The sequence below is a fragment of the Macrobrachium rosenbergii genome, chromosome 26 (assembly GCF_040412425.1).
Source record: "Macrobrachium rosenbergii isolate ZJJX-2024 chromosome 26, ASM4041242v1, whole genome shotgun sequence".
Taxonomy (NCBI): Eukaryota; Metazoa; Arthropoda; class Malacostraca; order Decapoda; family Palaemonidae; genus Macrobrachium; species Macrobrachium rosenbergii.
The window spans coordinates 6381264-6402670 of NC_089766.1; the positions used below are offsets into that span (position 1 = coordinate 6381264).

Sequence of the window (21407 nt, forward strand, 5' to 3'; positions counted from 1 at the left end):
AATGTTCTTTACTGACAGAGAGAGAGAGAGAGAGAGAGAGAGAGAGAGAGAGAGAGAGAGAGAGAGAGAGAGAAGAGAAGACGCAACAATAATTAAGGAGTTTCTGTATCAGGTATAATTAATTTTATTGAACAAAAACAACAATCTACAACACAAACTATAACAATTGCTACAATAAAATAACAACAGTTAGATAAATTTCAACAATGACTACTGATTCAAAGAAACTGTCATGCTTGCATTGCATAGCATGAGTATATTCCCTATATATATACAATATATATATATATATATATATATATATATATATATATATATATATATATATATATATATATATATATATATATATATATTCAAAATATATTCAAATCTACTATTCCCAATACACTTACCAAATATATTCCGCTCTTCATTACCACGACTAACACGGGAGTAATACATTTAATCTAATAAAAGCTCCATGAAAAAACTAACCCACTCGATATTTAACAAGGTTTCCTCTCGTTAAAATCACTCCCGATATGACCTATGACCTCCACCATTCTCTTAAGCAGCGTGTTCTTGCACAATTACCGATGTACAATTAATTGCACGACAAGCTATTACTGCTACAAAAGGCGCTCTCTCTCTCTCTCTCTCTCTCTCTCTCTCTCTCTCTCTCTCTCTCTCTCTCTCTCCATTCAACTGAAAGTGAAGAGTTACGCAATGCTAGAAATTGATGACTGACGCTGTCAGACGTGTGTGTGTGTGTGTGTGTGTGTGTAGATAGATAGATAGATAGATAGATAGTTAAGTAGGGAGAGAGACAGACAGATAAAACATATAAATAGATAGATACGGAAGGAGAGAAAAGTAGACAGATCAGATGGATATATAAATACACAGGTAGGGAGGTACAGATAGATAGATAGATAGATAGATAGATAGATAGATAGATAGATAGGTACTTAAGCAGGGAGAGAAACAGACAGATAAAACATATAAATAGATAGATACGGAAGGAGAGAAAAGTAGATAGATCAGATGGATATATAAATACACAGGTAGGGAGGTACAGATAGATAGATAGATAGATAGATAGATAGATAGATACTTAAGTAGGGAGAGAAACAGACAGATAAAACATATAAATAGATAGATAGGGGAGGAGAGAGGTAGACAGACCAGATAGATATATAAATACACAGGTGTACGGAGGGAGAGAGGGAGGCGGTAGACAGATATAGAGATTGGATAGATATGTAAGCTGATAGACAGAGAGATAGATAGACAGATAGATAGATAGACAGACAGGGAGGGTGGGAGGGAGACAGACAAACTGACAGACAGATAGTTATATAGATAAAAAAAAAGAGATACATAGATAGACAGACAGGTAGAGAGGAATATAGGCAAGTTTGTAGGTAAGGAGTAAGACTGATATTTCTCCAGGCGCGTGTATACGACGTATACCAATATTACACTACTGGAGCGACGACTGGAAAATAATCATGTAATAACCTCATTACGCGGATTATGAAAACGCAAAAGTCACGATTAATCCATTTAATCAGGCTGCTCCTTCCCCCCTTACCGCTACTTGTGCAATGAATAATATATTAGATGGCTATGATGTAATAGATAATTAAATGCATTGACAGGCTAAATTTACACGCGATTTTTGATAAGGCTGATTCCGGTTCAAACTTGTGTGTGTATATATGTGTATGTGTATGTATGTGTGTATACATATACAAATATATATATATATATATATATATATATAATATATATATATATATATATATATATATATATATATATATATATATATATATATATATATATATATATATATATATATATATCTTACTTACTCATTGTATCTGTTATAAAATCAGTAAAGAATGAATGTATTCAACCCTTATTTGTATTTTTTCTTCTTCAGAGAGAGAGAGAGAGAGAGAGAGAGAGAGAGAGAGAGAGAGAGAGAGAGAGAGAGAGAGAGAGAGAGTCCAAAATATCAATGCAAAATGAGCTTTCAATTCACTTCCATTTCCCCTTTGCTTCATTCTTCATAAAAAGCTCGCTTATGTTTGAGAGAGAGAGAGAGAGAGAGAGAGAGAGAGAGAGAGAGAGAGAGAGAGAGAGAGAGAGAGAGAGAGAGACTCCAAAATATCAATGCAAAATGAGCTTTCAATTCACTTCCATTTCCCCTTGGCTTCATTCTTCATAAAAAGCTCGCTTATGTTTGGGAGAGAGAGAGAGAGAGAGAGAGAGAGAGAGAGAGAGAGAGAGAGAGAGAGAGAGAGAGAGAGAGAGGTGCCTAAGCTGAGAATTGCCTGACTACACGATGAACAGAATGTCAGGCGGGGAAAAAATGAGGTGGGGTGGGGGTGGGGGAGGTGAGGGAGAGGGGTGGGGGGGTACCTAGCATTTCAAAGCGACCTGTTGCTGAGGTCTTTAATAACTCGGCATTTCCAGGGACCAGTTTTTTTTTTTATGTTTCTACCTCCTTTTTTAAATTTATTTTTATTTTCTTTCTAATTCCTTTGTATTAAATATTTAATTGTCATTTTTCTTGTCATGTTTTCTCCTTAAAAGCTGCGGCTATTTTACTGTAACATCTCACGATTTTTCTAAAAGAAATCTTAGCGCATTTATATTTATAATAATAATAATAATAATAATAATAATAATAGTAGTAGCAGCTTTAGTAAAAATAATACAGTAAAAACAAGAGATGATGATGATAATAGTAATAAATACATTAAAAAAATAAGATAAAAAACAATAATAATAATAATAATAATAATAATAATAATAATAATAATAATAATAATAATAATAATAATAATAATAGGCAAATCTACTCTGAGTATGCTTACTTTTCAGAATAACGATATTTTTATGATAACTCGGTTAGAATTTTGGAATAATAATAATAATAATAACAATAATAATAATAATAATTACCTCATTTATTCCCTCTCTCTCATGGGAATGCAAGGGTAAATAAATCCATCCCCTTAACAAAGGATGAGAAAAATTCTTCCTCATTGTTATTCATGAGACTCTGGGGTAAGGGAAGGCACTGGGACCTCTTCTTTGATGAGAGAGAGAGAGAGAGAGAGAGAGAGAGAGAGAGAGAGAGAGAGAGGAATAATCATGGAACCGAATTCGACTGCCAACTGATAAGTGCTTGCAACAAATCTCTGCATTACTTTGCATTTGGTTTTTGGAAGAATTTCCGATCTTTGGAAGAATTTACGAAATTTGGAAGCAATTTCGAACTTTGGAAGCAATTTCTAACTTTGCAAACATTTACGAACTTTGCAAACACTTTCGAACCTTTAAAAACACTCCCGATCTTTGGAAACATTTTCGATCTTTGGAGACATTTTCGAACTTTGAAAACATTCTCGAACTTTGGAAGCATTTTCGAACTTTGGAAACATTTTCGAACTTTAAATACATTCCCGATCTTTGGAAACATTTTCGAACTTTGAAAACGTTCCCGATCTTTGGAAACATTCTCGAACTTTGCAAACATTTTCGAACTTTGAAAACATTCCCGATCATTGGAAACATTTTCGAACTTTGAAAACATTCCCAATCTTTGGAAACATTTTCGAACTCTGTAAACATTCCCGATCTTTGGAAACATTGTCGAACTTGAAAAACACTCCCGATCTTTGGAAACATTTTCGAACTTCGAAACCATTCCCGATCTTTGGAAACATTTTAGAACTTGGAAAACATTCCCGATCTTTAGAAACATTTTCGAACTAACGGAACATTACCGTACTTTAGAAGCACTCGCGATCTTCGGCACTCCTACCGAACCACACTTTCAAACCTAAGACAATTTGCACTTTCTATCCACCGTGCACCATTCACAAAGCACACAAAAGTAAATTACACACATCTGAAAAAAATTACACGCGTGTGAGAAACAAATAACGTACATTAAGAGGAATTACATGCGTCGCAGGCGCTGTGCATACGGCGCATGCGTTGTGCATACGTCACGCACTTCGTACCTCCACTCCGCTGAAACGAAGTTTACGAAAGCAAGAACTTGAAATTGTGGAGTTTTTCAGAGTTTTTCAGTTGCTTGAGAACTGAAGATTATAATTACACTGTCATTATTGACGAAGGAGTTTTTTTATGACAAATGTACTTTCTAAAACACTAAAATTAAAGTATTCTTGGTTATGTACACCAATGAAAGAAGCATTGGCGAATATGTTACGTAACGCGTACAATGAGAGAGAGTTTCATCCTACTGTACAATGAGACTTCAGTTTTTTAATCACTAAATGTCCAAGAGAGAGAGAGAGAGAGAGAGAGAGAGAGAGAGAGAGAGAGAGAGAGAGAGAGAGAGAGAGAGAGAGAGGAATGCACTTAAACAGTATAAACAGTATTAAAAAAGGGGGTTGACAATAATAGACACTTCTCTGATAATACCAAATAACATATGATTTACAAATGAAAATAACATACGAGTAATGGAAAAAATTATTTAAAAATGAAAATAGTGAAAATTGACAGTAATGCTGTATAAAGAATAAAGCATATATATATATATATATATATATATATATATATATATATATATATATATATATATATATATATATATATATATATATATATATATATATATATAATATATCAAACTCTCTTAAAACTCTGTGGGAGGCCTTTCCTATACTACAAGTTTCGTCATTACCTTCTTCCCGGACAATGAAAAAAAAATTCAAAAGTATTAGAAGTTTTCGATCAATGTCCGTCCTTCAGGAAATTCAACAAATGGCGACAACGAAGTAAATAGGATCCCATAAGACTTAGATAACTTTTTTTTTAGTTGTCTGTAAAAGAAAACTATTGTGCCGGCTTTGTCTGTCCGTTCGCATTTATTCTGTCCGCACTTTTTTCTTTCCGCACTTTTTTCTGTCCGCCCTCAGATCTTGAAAACTACTGAGGCTAGAGGGCTGCAAATTGATATGTTGATCATCCACCCTCCAATAACCAAACATAACAAATTGCAGCCCTCTAGCCTCGGTAGTTTTGAATTTATTTAAGGTTAATTTTAGCCATAATCGTGCTTCTGGCAACTATATAGGATAGGTCACCACCGGGCCGTGGTTAAAGTTTCATGGGCCGCGGTTCATAAGGCATTATTCCAAGACCACCGAAATATAGATCTGTTTTCGATGGCCTTGATTATACACTGTAGCGGCTGTACAGTAAACTATTTGGCGCAATTTTTAACTTTTTTTTTATCATTATTATTTCTGGTACCCTCTTTTCCGATTTTCGTCTCTGTCATTTCTTTGTTCTTCCTTTCCTCCTTCAATTATCTTACATTCTTCCTCCTCCTCGGTTTGTTTTCCTTTCACCCCCTATTTCTCTTCCTTTTAAATCCTTCTTTTCGGATTTCTTTATTTTCTGCAGAATAAAAAATATATAAATCAAAATTCTCAATGAACAAGCGATATCGAGTGAAAACTATAAAATACGTATATGAACACGTAAATAACTTCTACAGAACGACTGTAGGAAAGTGGAGAGAGAGAGAGAGAGAGAGAGAGAGAGAGAGAGAGAGAGAGAGAGAGAGAGAGAGAGAGAGAGAGAGAAATTCCAACATGCGCGCATATTCATGCAGGCACAGCTGACACTTATACGCATTCCTCTGAGTCTTTCATTTCAGTCATGAATTCCTGAAACGACTGTAGTGTTAGCAATGAGAGAGAGAGAGAGAGAGAGAGAGAGAGAGAGAGAGAGAGAGAGAGAGAGAGAGAGAGAGAGAGAGAATGTATTCATTCGAACATCAATTACAAGAAAATATTTTTAATGTGCACAAATACCCAGTATTTTAGATCCCAAATTGTCTAACATTCCTGATTCCTAATTATCCGGGTTCCAAACTACCTAACATTCCAGATTCCACGCAAATGTTCCACGTTCCAAAATATCCTCCGTTCTATGGTGCAAAATATGCTAAATTATGGATGGCAAAAGAAAAAAAATCCATTTCTGGAAATTCCAGACTTTCCAAGATTCCACGTTCCAGTCAAAATCCCAAAATAAGTAATATGTCAAATTATAAAATATCTGACATTCAGCTTCCAAAATGTCTAAATTTTCATATTCCAAAATATCCAGAATTTCCATTTCTAAAATATATCAAATTCCGGATTACAATATCTAATATTTTAGATCCCAAAATATACAAAATTCCTAATTTCAGCTATTCCAGAATTCCAGTCCAATTGCGGTTTTATGGACGAGAATCTGATTTCAAAAGAGTGTTTCATCAGAGCAAATATTTCAGGAAACAATTAATTACTGATGTAAATTGAAAAATAAAATAAAACAAGTAAAAAATGCGCCGAAGCAATCGAGTTTTCTGTACAGCGTATAATCAAGGCCACCGAAAATAGATCTATTTTTCGGTGGTCTCGGTATATTGCTGTATGAGCTGCGGCCCATGAAACTTTAACGATGGCCCAGCGGTGGCCTTTCCTATATCGTTGCCAGGCGCACAATTATGGCTAAATTTAACCTAAAATAGAATAAAAAATACTGAGGCTAGAGGGCTGCAATTTGGTATGCTTGATGATTGGAAGGTGGATGATCAACGTAACAATTTGCAGCCCTATAGCCTCATAGTTCTTAAGATCTGAGGACGGACAGAAAAAAGTGTGGAAGGACACACAAAGCCGGCACAACAGTTTTCCTATACAGAAAACTAAAACAGATAAAATAATAAATACTAAATTATTGCAATTGTATTTTGATTATGATATAATGTTTTTTAATGTTCCTTAAGTTACAATATTTCATTTTACTTAACATTTTACCATTTCTCAAAGTAACATCGCAATTAAATACCATAGCAAATATTAATAATTCAATAATCTCCCCCTATAATATAGCAATCCAGTGCCAGAGTCAAGCATCCAAAACTCAATAATGTTTCCATCTAGCACAACAAATTCCATTTCACAAAGCGACATCGACGAGACGCGGCGTCGGACGGTGAAAGTCAGAGTGTTCATCCCGTAGACTTTTTACCCGCCTACATAGGTAGCCTCAGGGGACATTCTACTGTCAGAAGAAAGTTACCCCCTCTCTCTTCTTCTTCTTCTTCTTCTTCTTCTTCTTCTTCTTCTTCTTCTTCTTCTTCTTCTTCTTCTTCTTCTTCTTCTATCTATCTTTATTTCCAACTCCTCGTATACATAGAATTCATAGAATTTATTCTCTGGAACGTGTCATGAACTGAATTAGTTGCTGAATGTACCATAAGTTTAAGGCACTTCTCTCTCTCTCTCTCTCTCTCTCTCCATCTTCCCCCTCTATCTCTATCTATCTTCATTTCTTTCCCCTCCTCCTCTCCTTACACTCCCGTAGGTCTATGGTTATACGAGTTTTACTAACGCTTCACGTTTCGTTGTCATTCCTGCCCTGCGACGCCAGATGAAATAATCGATATATCAACTCCCCCTTAACCCCTCCCCCATCTAAGCGTTTGCCGTTGCCGTCTTGGGAGTGGTGGAGGCTTTAAGGATGACGATACTGCTTGGGATTTGGTGTTTTGTGAAAGATCTCACTTGTTTTTTGACAGAACAACTAACTATGTCTTCGATTAATTAGTTTTCTGAAGGAGCGAGATAACCTACAGTATGAACTGGTGTCAGAATACGACCATTTAGAACATTAAGTTATACAACAATATAAAACATATAACAATAACTAACAACAAAAATAAAATCTAACACAAGAAAAACGTAAATTACAGCAATAATAATAATAATAATAATAATAATAATAATAATAATAATAATAATAATAATAATAACGATAATAATAATAATAATAATAATAATAAAGAGGAAGAAAATGAAGGCACAATTATAACAACAAAATCAGCAACAACAAACACACCAAACAATAAAACAACAAAAACAACAACAACAATATAATAATAATAATAATAGGAGTAGAAGGGCGGGAGCATCTACCACGTTCCGACGCTTCAAGATGGAAGTGCCAATTGCATCTCCCGTTTCCCCTTTTTTATGGGGGAAGATGAGAGAGAGAGAGAGAGAGAGAGAGAGAGAGAGAGAGAGAGAGAGAGAGAGGTAGGCTCTATTTGTCTTTAGAGTGAGATACACTTTCAATCGAAGACGAAAAAATCTTGAGAGAGAGAGAGAGAGAGAGAGAGAGAGAGAGAGAGAGAGAGAGAGAGAGATATGGAAGGTAGGCTCTATCTTGAGGATGAAACTGGCTTTTTTTATACGATGAAAAATCTTGTCTAAAGAGTGAGAGAGAGGAAATATTCCTATTCTGAGAAATAATTCTAGAGAGAGAGAGAGAGAGAGAGAGAGAGAGAGAGAGAGAGAGAGAGAGAGAGAGAGAGAGAGAGAGAGAGAGAGTATTTACCTTTAGAACAAGATACATTTCTCTAAAAGATGAAAAATCTTGTCTAAAGAGTGAGAGAGGAAATATGCCTATTCTGAAAGATAAGTCTCTCTCTCTATCTTAGAGAGAGAGAGAGAGAGAGAGAATTATGAATCTTTTATCTTGGTAAAATCCATGGAAAAATATATACGAGAAACGGGCCTAACAGAATTTTATTAAAAAAAAATACTGAAAAATGTATTCAACAAACTTTGCCGCAGTTTCACGCTTTAATAACGTAGACGTGACTGTTGGAAATCGTATTAACTATAATTCAAATGCGGAAGTATTCAACTGCATGATTTTGAAAGCATTTCATGCAAAGCGGTAAGAGGATATAACTGAAAGTAGAAATTAAATTAAAACATTTATGTCAGGATGTATTCATTTACATACATTTATGTCAGGATGTATTTACTTTCATACATTTATGTCAGGATGTATTTATTTACAACCATTTATGGCAGGATGTATTCATTTCCAAACATTCATGTAAGGATGTATTTATTTCCAAACATTTATGTTAAGGTGTATTAAATTCCAAACATTTATGCCAGGATGTATTCATTTCCCAACATTCAAACAAATATGTCAGGATGTATTTATTTCCAAACATTTATGTCAGGATGTATTTATTTACAAACATTTATGTCAGGATATATTTATTGCCAAAAATTTATGCCAGGATGTATTTATTTCTAAACATTTATGTCAGGATGTATTTATTTCCAAACATTTATGTCAGGATGTATTTATTTCCAAACATTTATGTCAGGATGTATTTATTTCCAAAAGTTAAATATTTCCAAAAGTTAAACAAGTTAATAAAATGCGCCGAAGTTTCTTCGGCGCAATCGAGTTTTCTGTATAGCGTATAATTCTTTATGAAACTCTCGATGTGCTGCAGTATGAAACTCTCAGCTACGACCGGGCAGCGCTCATGCGACGCCTCCGGAACCTGGATCGGCGTTGCCAGACGCACGATCCACGGCTAACCTTAAACCTTAAATAAAATAATAACTACTGAGGTTAGAGGGCTGCAATTTGGTATGTTTGATGATTGGAGGGTGGATGATCAACATATCAATTTGCACCCCTCTAGCCTCAGTAGTTTTTGAGATCTGAGGGCGGACAGAAAACAGTGCGGACAGAAAAAGTGCGGACGAACAGACAAAGCCATCTCAATAGTTTTCTTTTACAGAAAACAAAAAGTAAAGGATAAAAAAAAATGAATACCAATATATTAACAGCTAAAAAACTGAAAATCAGTTAGAAACATCAATATTTTTTTCTTCAAATGCTAAAATTTTTTTTCAAAAACGAAAGTCATGCATATCGGTATTTTTCTCAAAAGCTAAAAATTGTAAAAATCGGTAAATCTATCACTATTTTCAAAGGAAAACTTACCAGGCAATTTCTCAATCACGATAAAGACATTCCATATCAGAGTAACACAGGTAAAGAAGAGAAAGATAATAAGGAAAATTTTTAAAAATGTGTTTTTACCAGCAAAATGTTTTTCAGCAAACCAAATCAAACGCATCAAAAATAGCTCCAGATCTGCGAGTACTGGAAGATGCAAGATTGTATCAACAACTTCGTGAAGTGTCGCTTCCAGCAGGAGGAGGAGGAAGATAGCGGCGCTGGAAGCCTGGAAAGAGGGGGAGAAGGAGGAGGAGGAGGAGGGGAGGAGGAGGAAGATGTGAAGGTATGGGAGGATGGGGGGAGGGGGAGGAGGAGTAGGCGAGAGTGTGTGTGAGAGAGAGAGGCTGAAGCCGTACGTATCGCTTCCAGACTTAGTCTCCTGTGAACCGCCTTCGTTGAAGCTTCCCCCCGTCGCTCGGTCCCTCTTGTTTACCGGGAGCGTTCAGTGCCGCCCGTATACGGTGACTCGCGCGCCAGGAAATCCATTTAAATTGGAAGAGAAGTCCCATGTCATACCTAATACAGGCTGGAAGTGAACTGAATTTTTAAAAGGAGTCTCTTTCTCTCTGTCTCTCTCTCTCTTTCTGTCTGTCTGTGTCTTTTCTTTCTCGCTTTCTCTGTCTCTTCCTTTTGCCCAGTGACGATCCCTGGAAAGTTGAGCTTTGAGCCTATTTTTTTTTTTTTTTCTACGTTTTTGAAATATTTTTGGTCTTGCGAACTGTTCCAACATTCAGTGAGTGCATGACGTTTTCGTCCAAAAGAAAAACAAATTCGTGCCTGTCCAGATAAGTGGGAAAAACAAACTTGCGATTGTTCAAAAGTAATAAAGTGGTAATTTGACAGTGAATACACTTTTTCTGAGGCTAAATAAGGTGATATCAAAACAAACAAGTCCAGGATTTAAAAGTGCCCAATTCACATTAATGTTGAACCTAAGTCACGTGACAATGGCAATTACCTACGCCGGTCTCCTGATGACCCAGTCCTCGCCGTTGCCCACCAACATTTAGAAAGAGTGGTTTTTTTTCGAATTCCACTAGAAGAAAAAAACACGATAAGAATAATAAATCCACTAGAGATTAATCGCCGATTTTGTCTTAGGAACTTCACCCACGATACATACAACCATGAATGAAACGGAGGAACTCACTAAACAAGTTGATCTCGTCTATAAGGTAAGAAGTTTTTTTTTTTTTTTTGAAGGAGGTTTTTCTAAAGAATGCTTCCCTGTAACGTTTTTTTTTTTAGGAGTTTTTTCAGAAAGTTTTTCTAAAAGGAGGTTATCAAGCGATTTCTAAATGGAGGTTTTTCTAGAGGAAGGCTTTCCTATAAGTTGTTTTCAGGAAGTTTTTCTAGGAGGTTATCCTACGATTTCTAAATGGAGGTTTTTCTAGGAGAAGATTTTACTAGGGGATGGTTTTTCTAGAAGGTTTATCTAGGGGGAGGTTTATCTAGGAGTGTTTTTTTCTGGAGGGAGGTTATCCTACGATTTCTAAATGGAGGTTTTTCTACGAGAAGATTTTACTAGGGGATGGTTTTTCTAGGAGGAGGTTTATCTAGGGGGAGGTTTTTCTAGGAGTGTTTTTTTTTCTGGAGGGAGGTTTTCCTAGGAGGAGGTTTTTCAAGGAGAGTTTTTTCTTCTAGGATGCAGTTTTTCTAGGATGAGATATTTCTAGGTTTTTCCGTGATGAGGTTTTTCTAAGGGAAAGTTTTTCTGGGAGGAGGCTTTCTGTAAGTTCTTCCCAGGAGGAGGTTTTTCTAGGTTAAGTCAGGCTGAGTTATTTTGAGATTCTCGACCGGCTTAAATAGTGGCGCTTCAACAGAAGAGATATGGTATCTATGTATAGATTTTTATACGTGAGAATGTATACATAGGACGGTGAATACATACATAGGAAAGCGTATAAATACATAGCACGATGAATGTGTACATAGCACTTTGAATTCATACATAGCACACTGAATACATACATAGCACTGTGAATTCATAACTAACACTGTGGATACATACGCAGCGCTGTGAATTCATACATGGCACTTAGAATACATGCCCAGGACTGTGAATACATGCATAGCACTATGGTTGAATAAATTTATGACACAATAATAATAATAATAATAATAATAATAATAATAATAATAATAATAATAATAATAATACTATTATTATTATTATTATTATTATTATTACTTTATTAAATAATGTTTAAACCAACCTATTGGAATAATGTTTAAATTAACCTTATTATTATTATTATTATTATTATTATTATTATTATTACTGGTAACAGTAACACTACCTCAAAAATAACATTAATAACATTACCTCACCAACAATTTCCACCATCATTATAAGACTTGTTATTAACACTGAAGTAATCGACTTCACAAAACGGTAAAAAAAAAATTCAGCGCACGACTCTGAATATAAAACCCTGGCTTCCATTTTAATGAATCCAAAAATTATGCAAAGCAAAATTGCTTTGAACTCCCTGGAGGAAAATGCTATCTACAGCAGTGTTGGTTGGTTGCTCTCTCTCTCTCTCTGTCTCTCTCTATCTTTATATGTATATATATATATATATATATATATATATATATATATATATATATATATATATATATATATATATATATATATATATATATATATAGATATATATATATAGAGAGAGAGAGAGAGAGAGAGAGAGAGAGAGAGAGAGCATTAAATGCCATTGTTTCTCTCAGGTTTTATTTCAACTTGCATAACACCATCACTGAATTAAATATTACAAATACACACATCACATAAAGAATCATTCTTTTGGAATGAACGAGCTATTTTTTGCCACTGTGGAGACGCATCATTTTATCTCTCTCTCTCTCTCTCTCTCTCTCTCTCTCTCTCTCTCTCTCTCTCTCTCTCTCTCTCTCTCTCTTCACAAGGCGGGCTCAAAGAGTTACTTCGCTACGATACGATTGGCAGACTCTCTCTCTCTCTCTCTCTCTCTCTCTCTCTCTCTCTCTCTCTCTCTCTCTCTCTTCACAAGGCGGGCTCAAAGAGTTACTTCGCTACGATACGATTGGCAGACTCTCTCTCTCTCTCTCTCTCTCTCTTAAAAAAACACACACACACAAAACCTGACGCTGAAAAAACATAAAAAAAAACACAGCCTTTCGTCCAGTGCCATAAAAAAACTAAAGCATCGAAATAAAACGACAGACGTCGCTATAATGTTGGATACAACGAGTCACAGCCCAGGCATAAAACACCTGTCGTCTCAGCAGCCCTGTCGAAGTCGTCTGGGACTAAGATCTTAGACTAAGATCTTACTACTCTCTCTCTCTCTCTCTCTCTCTCTCTCTCTCTCTCTCTCTCTGTATGGAGATTTATCTTTTCTTTATTTTCTTTATTTTTAGGTTATTCTGTTTTTATCGTATTTTTTTTATACCTTTTGTTAAATTGTTTAATTTTTTTTTCTTTTTTTCTTCGTTTTGTATGTATATTATTTTAATAATCTCTATACCGTCAGTCTATCTTACATTTGTATTTTTCATATCTATGACGTAAGGCAATCTTAAAAATGTTTTATTTGCATTATTATCTTTAATTCATAAGTATTTTTTCCAATAAAGCAAGTTACTTAAAAGTAGTTTCGTTATTATGTTTATTTCTTGGGTGTATTTTCCATTAAAGCAAGTTACCTAAAACTATGTTTTTCCTTATTATGTTTATTTCTTAAGTAATTTTTTCCATTATAGCAACTTACTTCGCCCATTCTACATCCAAAGTTATTCATTTTAGATCTCCCATTCATCCATTCTACACTCTAAAGTTTTTCATTTAACATTCACTCAGTTCAAATCCCTTCACCTGTATTATTCATTCAAAGTTTTTCATTCTTCATCTCCCGTTCATTCACTCTAAATTCAAACTTATTCTTTTCCCCTTCACCCTCTTCATCCAAAGTTATTCATTTCCCTTTCACACATCTTCATCCAAAGTTATTCATTCCCCTTCCACCCATCTCCATCCAAAATTATTCATTTCTCTTTCACCCACCTTCATCCAAAATTATTCATTTCCCTTTTACCCATCTTCATCCAAAGTCATTCATTTCCTTTCAGCCATCTTCATCCAAAGGTATTCATTTCCCTTTCACCCATCTTCATCCAAAGTTATTCATTTTCCTTTCACCCATCTTCATCGAAAATTATTCATTTTCCTTTCACCCATCTTCATCCAAAATGATTCACTTCCATTTCACCCATCTTCATCCAAAATTATTCATTTCTCTTTCACCCATCTTCATCCAAAATTATTCATTTCCCTTTTACCCATCTTCATCCAAAATTATTCATTTCTCTTTCACCCATCTTCATCCAAAATTATTCAGTTCCCTTTCACCCATCTTCACCCAAAATTATTCAGTTCTCTTTCACCCATCTTCATCCAAAACTTTTTCATTTCCTTTTCACCCATCTTCATCCAAAGTCATTCATTTCTCTTTCACCCATCTTCATCTAAAATTATTCAGTTCCCTATCACCCATCTTAACCCAAAATTATTCAGTTCCCTTTCACCCATCTTCATCCAAAACTTTTTCATTTCCTTTTCACCCATCTTCATCCAAAGTCATTCATTTCCTTTTCACCCATCTTCATCCAAAGTCATTCATTTCTCGTTCGCCCATCTTCCTCTAAAATCATTCATTTCCCTTTCACCCATCTTCATCCAAAACTATTCATCCTTTTGCTCTCCCCAACCCTTACTTAGTACCGTCCTTGCTCACTTCTTCGGCGGAAGATATTCATCCTAAAAAGCGCCACCCCACCCCCTGTGCCTCCAGGACCCCCCCTTCCACCCCTCCCCTCCATAGACAAACCACCCCTCCCCCTCTCCAACCCTCGATCTCATCTCTCCCTTCTTCCAACTGGCAATCATTAACATAATTAAATAACTCCAGGCAGCTTTCTCTCTCTCTCTCTCTCTCTCTCTCTCTCTCTCTCTCTCTCTCTCTCTCTCTCTCTCATTTGCTTAATGCAACTGCCAATTTCTCCAAAAAGGAAAAAAAAAATAAAGGGACCTCTCGAGATTCTTTCTCAATTTGGGCGTCATCACATCTCGTTGTGATGAGGGAAAAGAGGTGATGACAAGATAAGTGAGAGAAAATATGATAGTAATAATCTTGGAGTCGTATTATAAATATTTGTTATAATGAGGATTATTCAACTTAGAGAGGACTGGCTAAATGAGATAAATATATATATAATATATATGATATATATATATATATATATATATATATATATATATATATATATATATATATATATATATATATATATATATATATATATATATATATAATATATATATATATATATATAACTCTGTCAGGTTAGGACCTTATGCTTAGTTTAAGTTAGGTTAGGTTAGGTTGTGAAATGGTTATTCAGTGAAATAACTCAGTTGCATCAATCACTGCTTTTCTCCTAAATGTATTCCGTCATTATATTACAATGTTTTTGTCATTGAATCTATTCTCTCTAGGTTAAGGAATCATTATTATAACAGTTATTATGATTATCATTATTGATATATATATATATATATATATATATATATATATATATATATATATATATATATATATATATATATATATATATATATATAAATAATTATAAATAATATTAGCAATAATCACAATCACGTGTGGAACAGAAATAAATTTCTGACTCACATCAGAATCGAACACAGGTCTTCTAATTGTGTGGATGGGTTGGCAGCAGTCTTGTCTTTCAACTGAAAGACCTGGGTTCGATCCTGATGTGAGTCAAAAATTTATTATATATATATATCTATATATTATATATATGTATATATATATATATATGTATATGTATACAGGTAATATACAGAGCCAGGCAAATTCATTATGAGCACACCTCAAAAGCATCGTGAACGAATCCCACATAATGAATATCCGTTTGTCAACAGTCCGTTGGCAAAGAAAAGAAAGCATGACAATAAACAAACTGTGGATCAGTTAGACGAAAACTTCATTAGTCCTAATGATGAGAAGGACCACAATGATTATAAAATCACTGTAAAGTTACAATGAAGTTGAGTCAATCACTGTTTTCCCCTCAAAAAAAAAAAAAAACAATAGGCGTTACTTTCAAATATATTATAACGACGATAAATACATTAAAATTGTCAAAAACAATCAGCTTTATCATTTTTTAAAGAATCTGTATCATTAATCATTGTTTTCATAAAACCACTGCCAGCCAATATCGACATTCCTGACAGGCAATTCCTAAAACACACTGAATTAATGATATTTTGATACTGGCAAAAATAACTAATTATTATTATCACATTCAGTGGAAATTCATTCTCATTAAACAGGCCAAAACACACTCTCACTCACACACTCACAAACACAAACACACACACATACACACAGTAAAGAGTAAAATGAAGAGAATAAATAAGACATGGGTGAACAGGCCAACTAAGAACACTTGCTGTCAAATTCAGCGGATTCTGTACTGGGCAGTTGGCTAACAAAAATAATTTATTACAATTCATTATAATTTCATTCCCGTTCAACAAGCCAAGCATACACACACACACACACACACACACACACACACACACACACACACACACACACAGTACAGAATAAAATGAAGACAATTTACAAACGTACGTATTACACACGTACATAAATATGTCGACCTAAAATTTAACAACTGCTATCAAATGGATTCTGCTCTTAATAGATGGTCAGTTGTTGGTGTAAAGTTATCACCCATGATATTGAGGACTTAAGACCAGCATCCAATTCTCAAAATGATTGCTCAGAACGGAGAGCTAACGAATTTAGAAACCGTCTTTTTCTACGGAAAAAAAAGTCTGCAAATATGGGTACAATAGTTCAGTGGTAGGGCGCTTGGCTCAAATTATCAAGGGCCGTGGTGGGATTCCTGAGTTGCCACCCACCAGCTGACCCAGCGGTGAATGGAGTAGTCAGATATCTATCTATCTATCTAATCTATCATAAATCTAACTATCTATACATAAATATAATCATATATACACACATATATTATATATATATATATACATTATATATATATATGTACATATATATATATATATTTATATATACATATATATATATATATATATATATATATATATATATATATATATATATATATATATATATATATAATTATATATATATATATATATATATATATATATATAATTATATATATATATATATATATATATATATATATATATATATATATTATACATAAACACATATATCTGAAAACCCAAATACAAAAGAGAGAGAGAACTAACAAGAAGACACAAGGGCACAGCAAATAATGACAAAGTCAGGTCGAGATGAACCTGGCGTAGCCTTTGCCATAAATGCTGCTATTTAAACTTTGCTAATTAACTCATGTTTGCCCTGGGTTGTCTCTCCACAGAGAGAGAGAGAGAGAGAGAGAGAGAGAGAGAGAGAGAGAGAGAGAGAGAGAGAGAGAGAGAGAGAGAGAGAGAGAGTCCTCGACAATTTCCTCTGAAACTTCAAAGCAATTTTCACAGTAATATTTATAATACTCTTCAAAGTCAGGCTGGAATTTTCTTCATCTAATTAATTGTGTCGTTTCTTCAAACATTTTGTATATTACATTTTCTGTACTTATGGTGTATAAATATTTACTTGATGGTAATGTTTTCTAGTAGAGGGATGAGATATAAATAGCATATTCATAAGAAAATGCTCTTATTTTTAAATAAGAGACAACTTACACTTTATGTTTTTAACCTACTTAATTTTTTCTTTTATATTATCTATAATATAATCATGACTTTTTGGTATACAGAACAGTTTCAGTTTCCCTATTTATGGACGAATGTGTGTTAGTTGAATGGAATATGGTTCGGAATCCATGTAAATGGGTGAGAATAGTATGCAACAACAATATATATATATATTATATATACATATATATAATATATATATATGTATATATACGATTTATCAAAGTAAATAATATAAAAAAAATTTTCTTGTAACATTTAAATATATGAGAAAACTCCAGCTTCCACCTATTTCATATTATTCAGGCCTGGACTAGCTACGGACATCATGATGCTTATATCATCAGCCTCTTCAGGGAGTCCCCTCCCCACCTCGGTAACCGCCCCCCAAACCGACTCACCGGTCACGTGACATGCCATTCCTTTCACTATACCTAACCGAGAGAGTTTGCCGAAGGTCAAGAGGTGTGTGTGTGTGTGTGTGTGTGTGTCACACATATACGCATGCGCAACAAACAATTCGCTTGACCTGATGCGATAAAGAAGCAGCTAATGGCTTTTTTGCGGCGCGAGATGCAATTTTCTCTTTTCTTTCATTAACACGAAGGCGAACGCACGCAAGCACGCAAGAAGTTGCGAAGGCATGTGCGTGCGCGCGCATGCATACACATACATACATACATACGCGCACACATATATATTATATACATGTGTATATATATATATACTCATACATACATACATACATACATACATATATATCCGTTTACTGATACATACATACATACATACATATGCACATATCCATTTACTGATACATATATACATATATACACACATAACCATTTGCTAACATACACATACACACATACATATATATCCATTTGCAGATACATACATACATACATACATACCTGAATATATCCATTTGCTGATACATGCATACACTCATATCCACTGGGTGATATATACATACATATCCATTTGCTGACACATGCATACATACATACATACATATCCATTTGTTGATGCACATATACATACATACATATCCATTTGCTAATACATACATACATACATACATATCCATTTGCTGATGCATACATGCATACATATCCATTTGCTGATACATGCATACATACATACATACATACATACATACATATCCATTTGCTGATGGATACATACATATCCATTTGCTAATACATACATACATACATTTGTGTGATACATGCATACATACATACATTTGCTACATACATGCATACATACATACATACATACATATCCATTTGCTGATAGATATATACATATCCATTTGCTAATACATACATACATACATATCCATTTGCTGATGCATACATGCATACATATCCATTTGCTGATACATACATACATACATACACACACACACACACACATCCATGGCCATATCAGCAGCCCTCAGGTACAAAAAGACAAGAAGTCCGGAACTCTGAAAGAAAACTTTAATTGAACCGGATCTTTTTCCCCCCACCTTTTTCCGTCCGAGAGTCCCAATCGAAAGGAACCGGAAGTTACAATGGAATTTTTCGACGCGGGTCGAAATTGAAATAATGGGGTTTTTGTCATTTTTATTTTTATAATAAAAAAAAAAAAATAAAAAATTCTGTATTGTACTGGTATTATTCGTGAGTGGATCGTTGCTCTTGGCGTGTCTGTCTGAGTGTCTGTTTCTGGTCTATGTCTGTTCGGCATTTTGTTTTACTCATTGTAAATAATACTTTCGGTTTATTTAACTGCTGGGGTTTCTCTCTCTCTCTCTCTCTCTCTCTCTCTCTCTCTCTCTCTCTCTCTCTCTCTCTCTCTTTCTCTGTATTCGTTTTAAATTAATAGCCAAATTTACACTTCTGGTTAACTCGTAGAAAACGCAGTAAACTTGGTCATTATTCTTCCTACACTGTTTATCTTATTTCAGGAGGGGGTAAGGGATTCGCCGGGCACTTTCTTAGGTTTTTTTTTATAACACTATAATAGTTCACACGGCCATCCACACTGGACTTAGAAATTTTTCTTGGTTTCAGAGAGGAGAGCGACACAGATCTTACCCAGAATGGGTTCAAGTTAACTCTAACTAAAAATTGATCAGAATGAGCTCTGGACCTATGTGGAAGAAAACTCCTCCTCTTTGAGGAAGCCTACTTTAATCTTAATGGTTCAATTCCAACTCCCACTTTTGGCAAAGGACAAATCAGGTCAATTTTGCTGACCTTTCATTTAATAACCACGTCTTTAGCTCCTCCTTAGGTTCCCATATCTCAATATTGGTTGTTTAGTCTACAACTCTAAACTCCAATCTACTTGGTCTCACGCTATCAACGTCGTGTCTCTCTCTCTCTCTCTCTCTCTCTCTCTCTCTCTCTCTCTCTCTCTCTCTCTCTCTCTCTCTCTCTCTTTCATGAACAACCATGATCAGTGAATTTCATACATTATTCACTGTAAAAATACTTTCAAATTTACATTGCATAACATATTCAATTATTATGGTTATCATCTCTCTCTCTCTCTCTCTCTCTCTCTCTCTCTCTCTGTAATCCTTCTAAATTAATAGCCAAATTTACACTTTAGTTTATTCAATAATTATGGTTACCATTCTCTCTCTCTCTCTCTCTTTAGTTTATTCTAATTATGGTTACTCTCTCTCTCTCTCTCTCTCTCTCTCTCTCTCTCTCTCTCTCTCTCTCTCTCTAAGCCTAATTTATTATGAGTCATCTATCATTCTATGTTTACCAGCCCTTAGCAACAAAAATGTCCAATTATCACTCATTAGACTACAAGAGGCAGATCTAATTATCCAATATACTAATCACCATCCTGTGAATCCTCTTTTTGAATTTAACCTTTGAACTTACCATCTGAATTCACCTTATGAATTCACCCTTTGAATTTACTATTTGAATGCATCCCTTGAATTCACCATTTGAAGCTGCCTCCTTTGAATTCACCATTTGAATTTACTCCCTTTGAATTCACCATTTGAATTTACCCAACCCCTATGAATTCATCATTTGAATTTGCCCTTTGAATTCATCATTTGAATTTGCCCTTTGAATTTACTCTTTGAATTTGCCCTTTGAATTCACCATCTCAATTTACCCCCTTTGAATTCATTTTAATTTACTCTTTGAATTCATCCTTAGAACTCATCCCTTGAATTCCCCTTCAAAATTAATGGCAGCAATACTAAATAAATTTTTTCTAATGCGTAGGTCATCGACACTTGCAAGCCAATGCCTTTAACTTGCCCAGAGCCGAAGAAACACGAACAAGTAAAAAATGCGCCAAAGTATCTTCGGCGAAAACGAGTTTTCTGTACAGCGTATAATCACAGCCACCGAAAACAGATCTATCTTTCGGTGGTCTAGGTATAGTGCTATATGAGCCTCGGCCCATGAAACTTTAACCACAGCCCGGTGGTGGCATGTCCTATATCTTTGCCAGACGTATGATTACGGGTAAATTTAACCTTAAATAAAATCAAAATTGCTGAGGCTAGAGGGCTACAATTTGGCATGTTTCATGATTGGAGGGTGGATGATCTACATACTAATTTGCAGCCCTCTAGCCTCAGCAGTTTTTAAGATCTGAAGGCGGACAGAAAAAGTGCGGATAGAATACAGTGTGGACAGAAAAAAGTACGGGCAGAAAAAGTGCG

At 34.8% G+C, this 21407-nt stretch overlaps 1 protein-coding gene and 1 long non-coding RNA gene across 3 annotated transcripts in view; one reads left to right on the forward strand and one right to left on the reverse strand.

Moving 5' to 3' along the window:
* Positions 1-21407, reverse strand: part of LOC136852969 (uncharacterized) — a 335646-nt gene that overhangs the window by 75809 nt on the left and 238430 nt on the right. The gene's annotated exons all lie outside the window — the stretch shown is intronic.
* Positions 10100-21407, forward strand: part of IRSp53 (Insulin receptor substrate 53 kDa) — a 246589-nt gene continuing 235281 nt past the window's right edge. Inside the window, exon 1 of the mRNA XM_067128035.1 lies at positions 10100-11051. Coding sequence (XP_066984136.1) covers positions 11004-11051 — 48 coding nt within the window. The 5' untranslated portion in view covers positions 10100-11003. The remainder of the gene's footprint in view (positions 11052-21407) is intronic.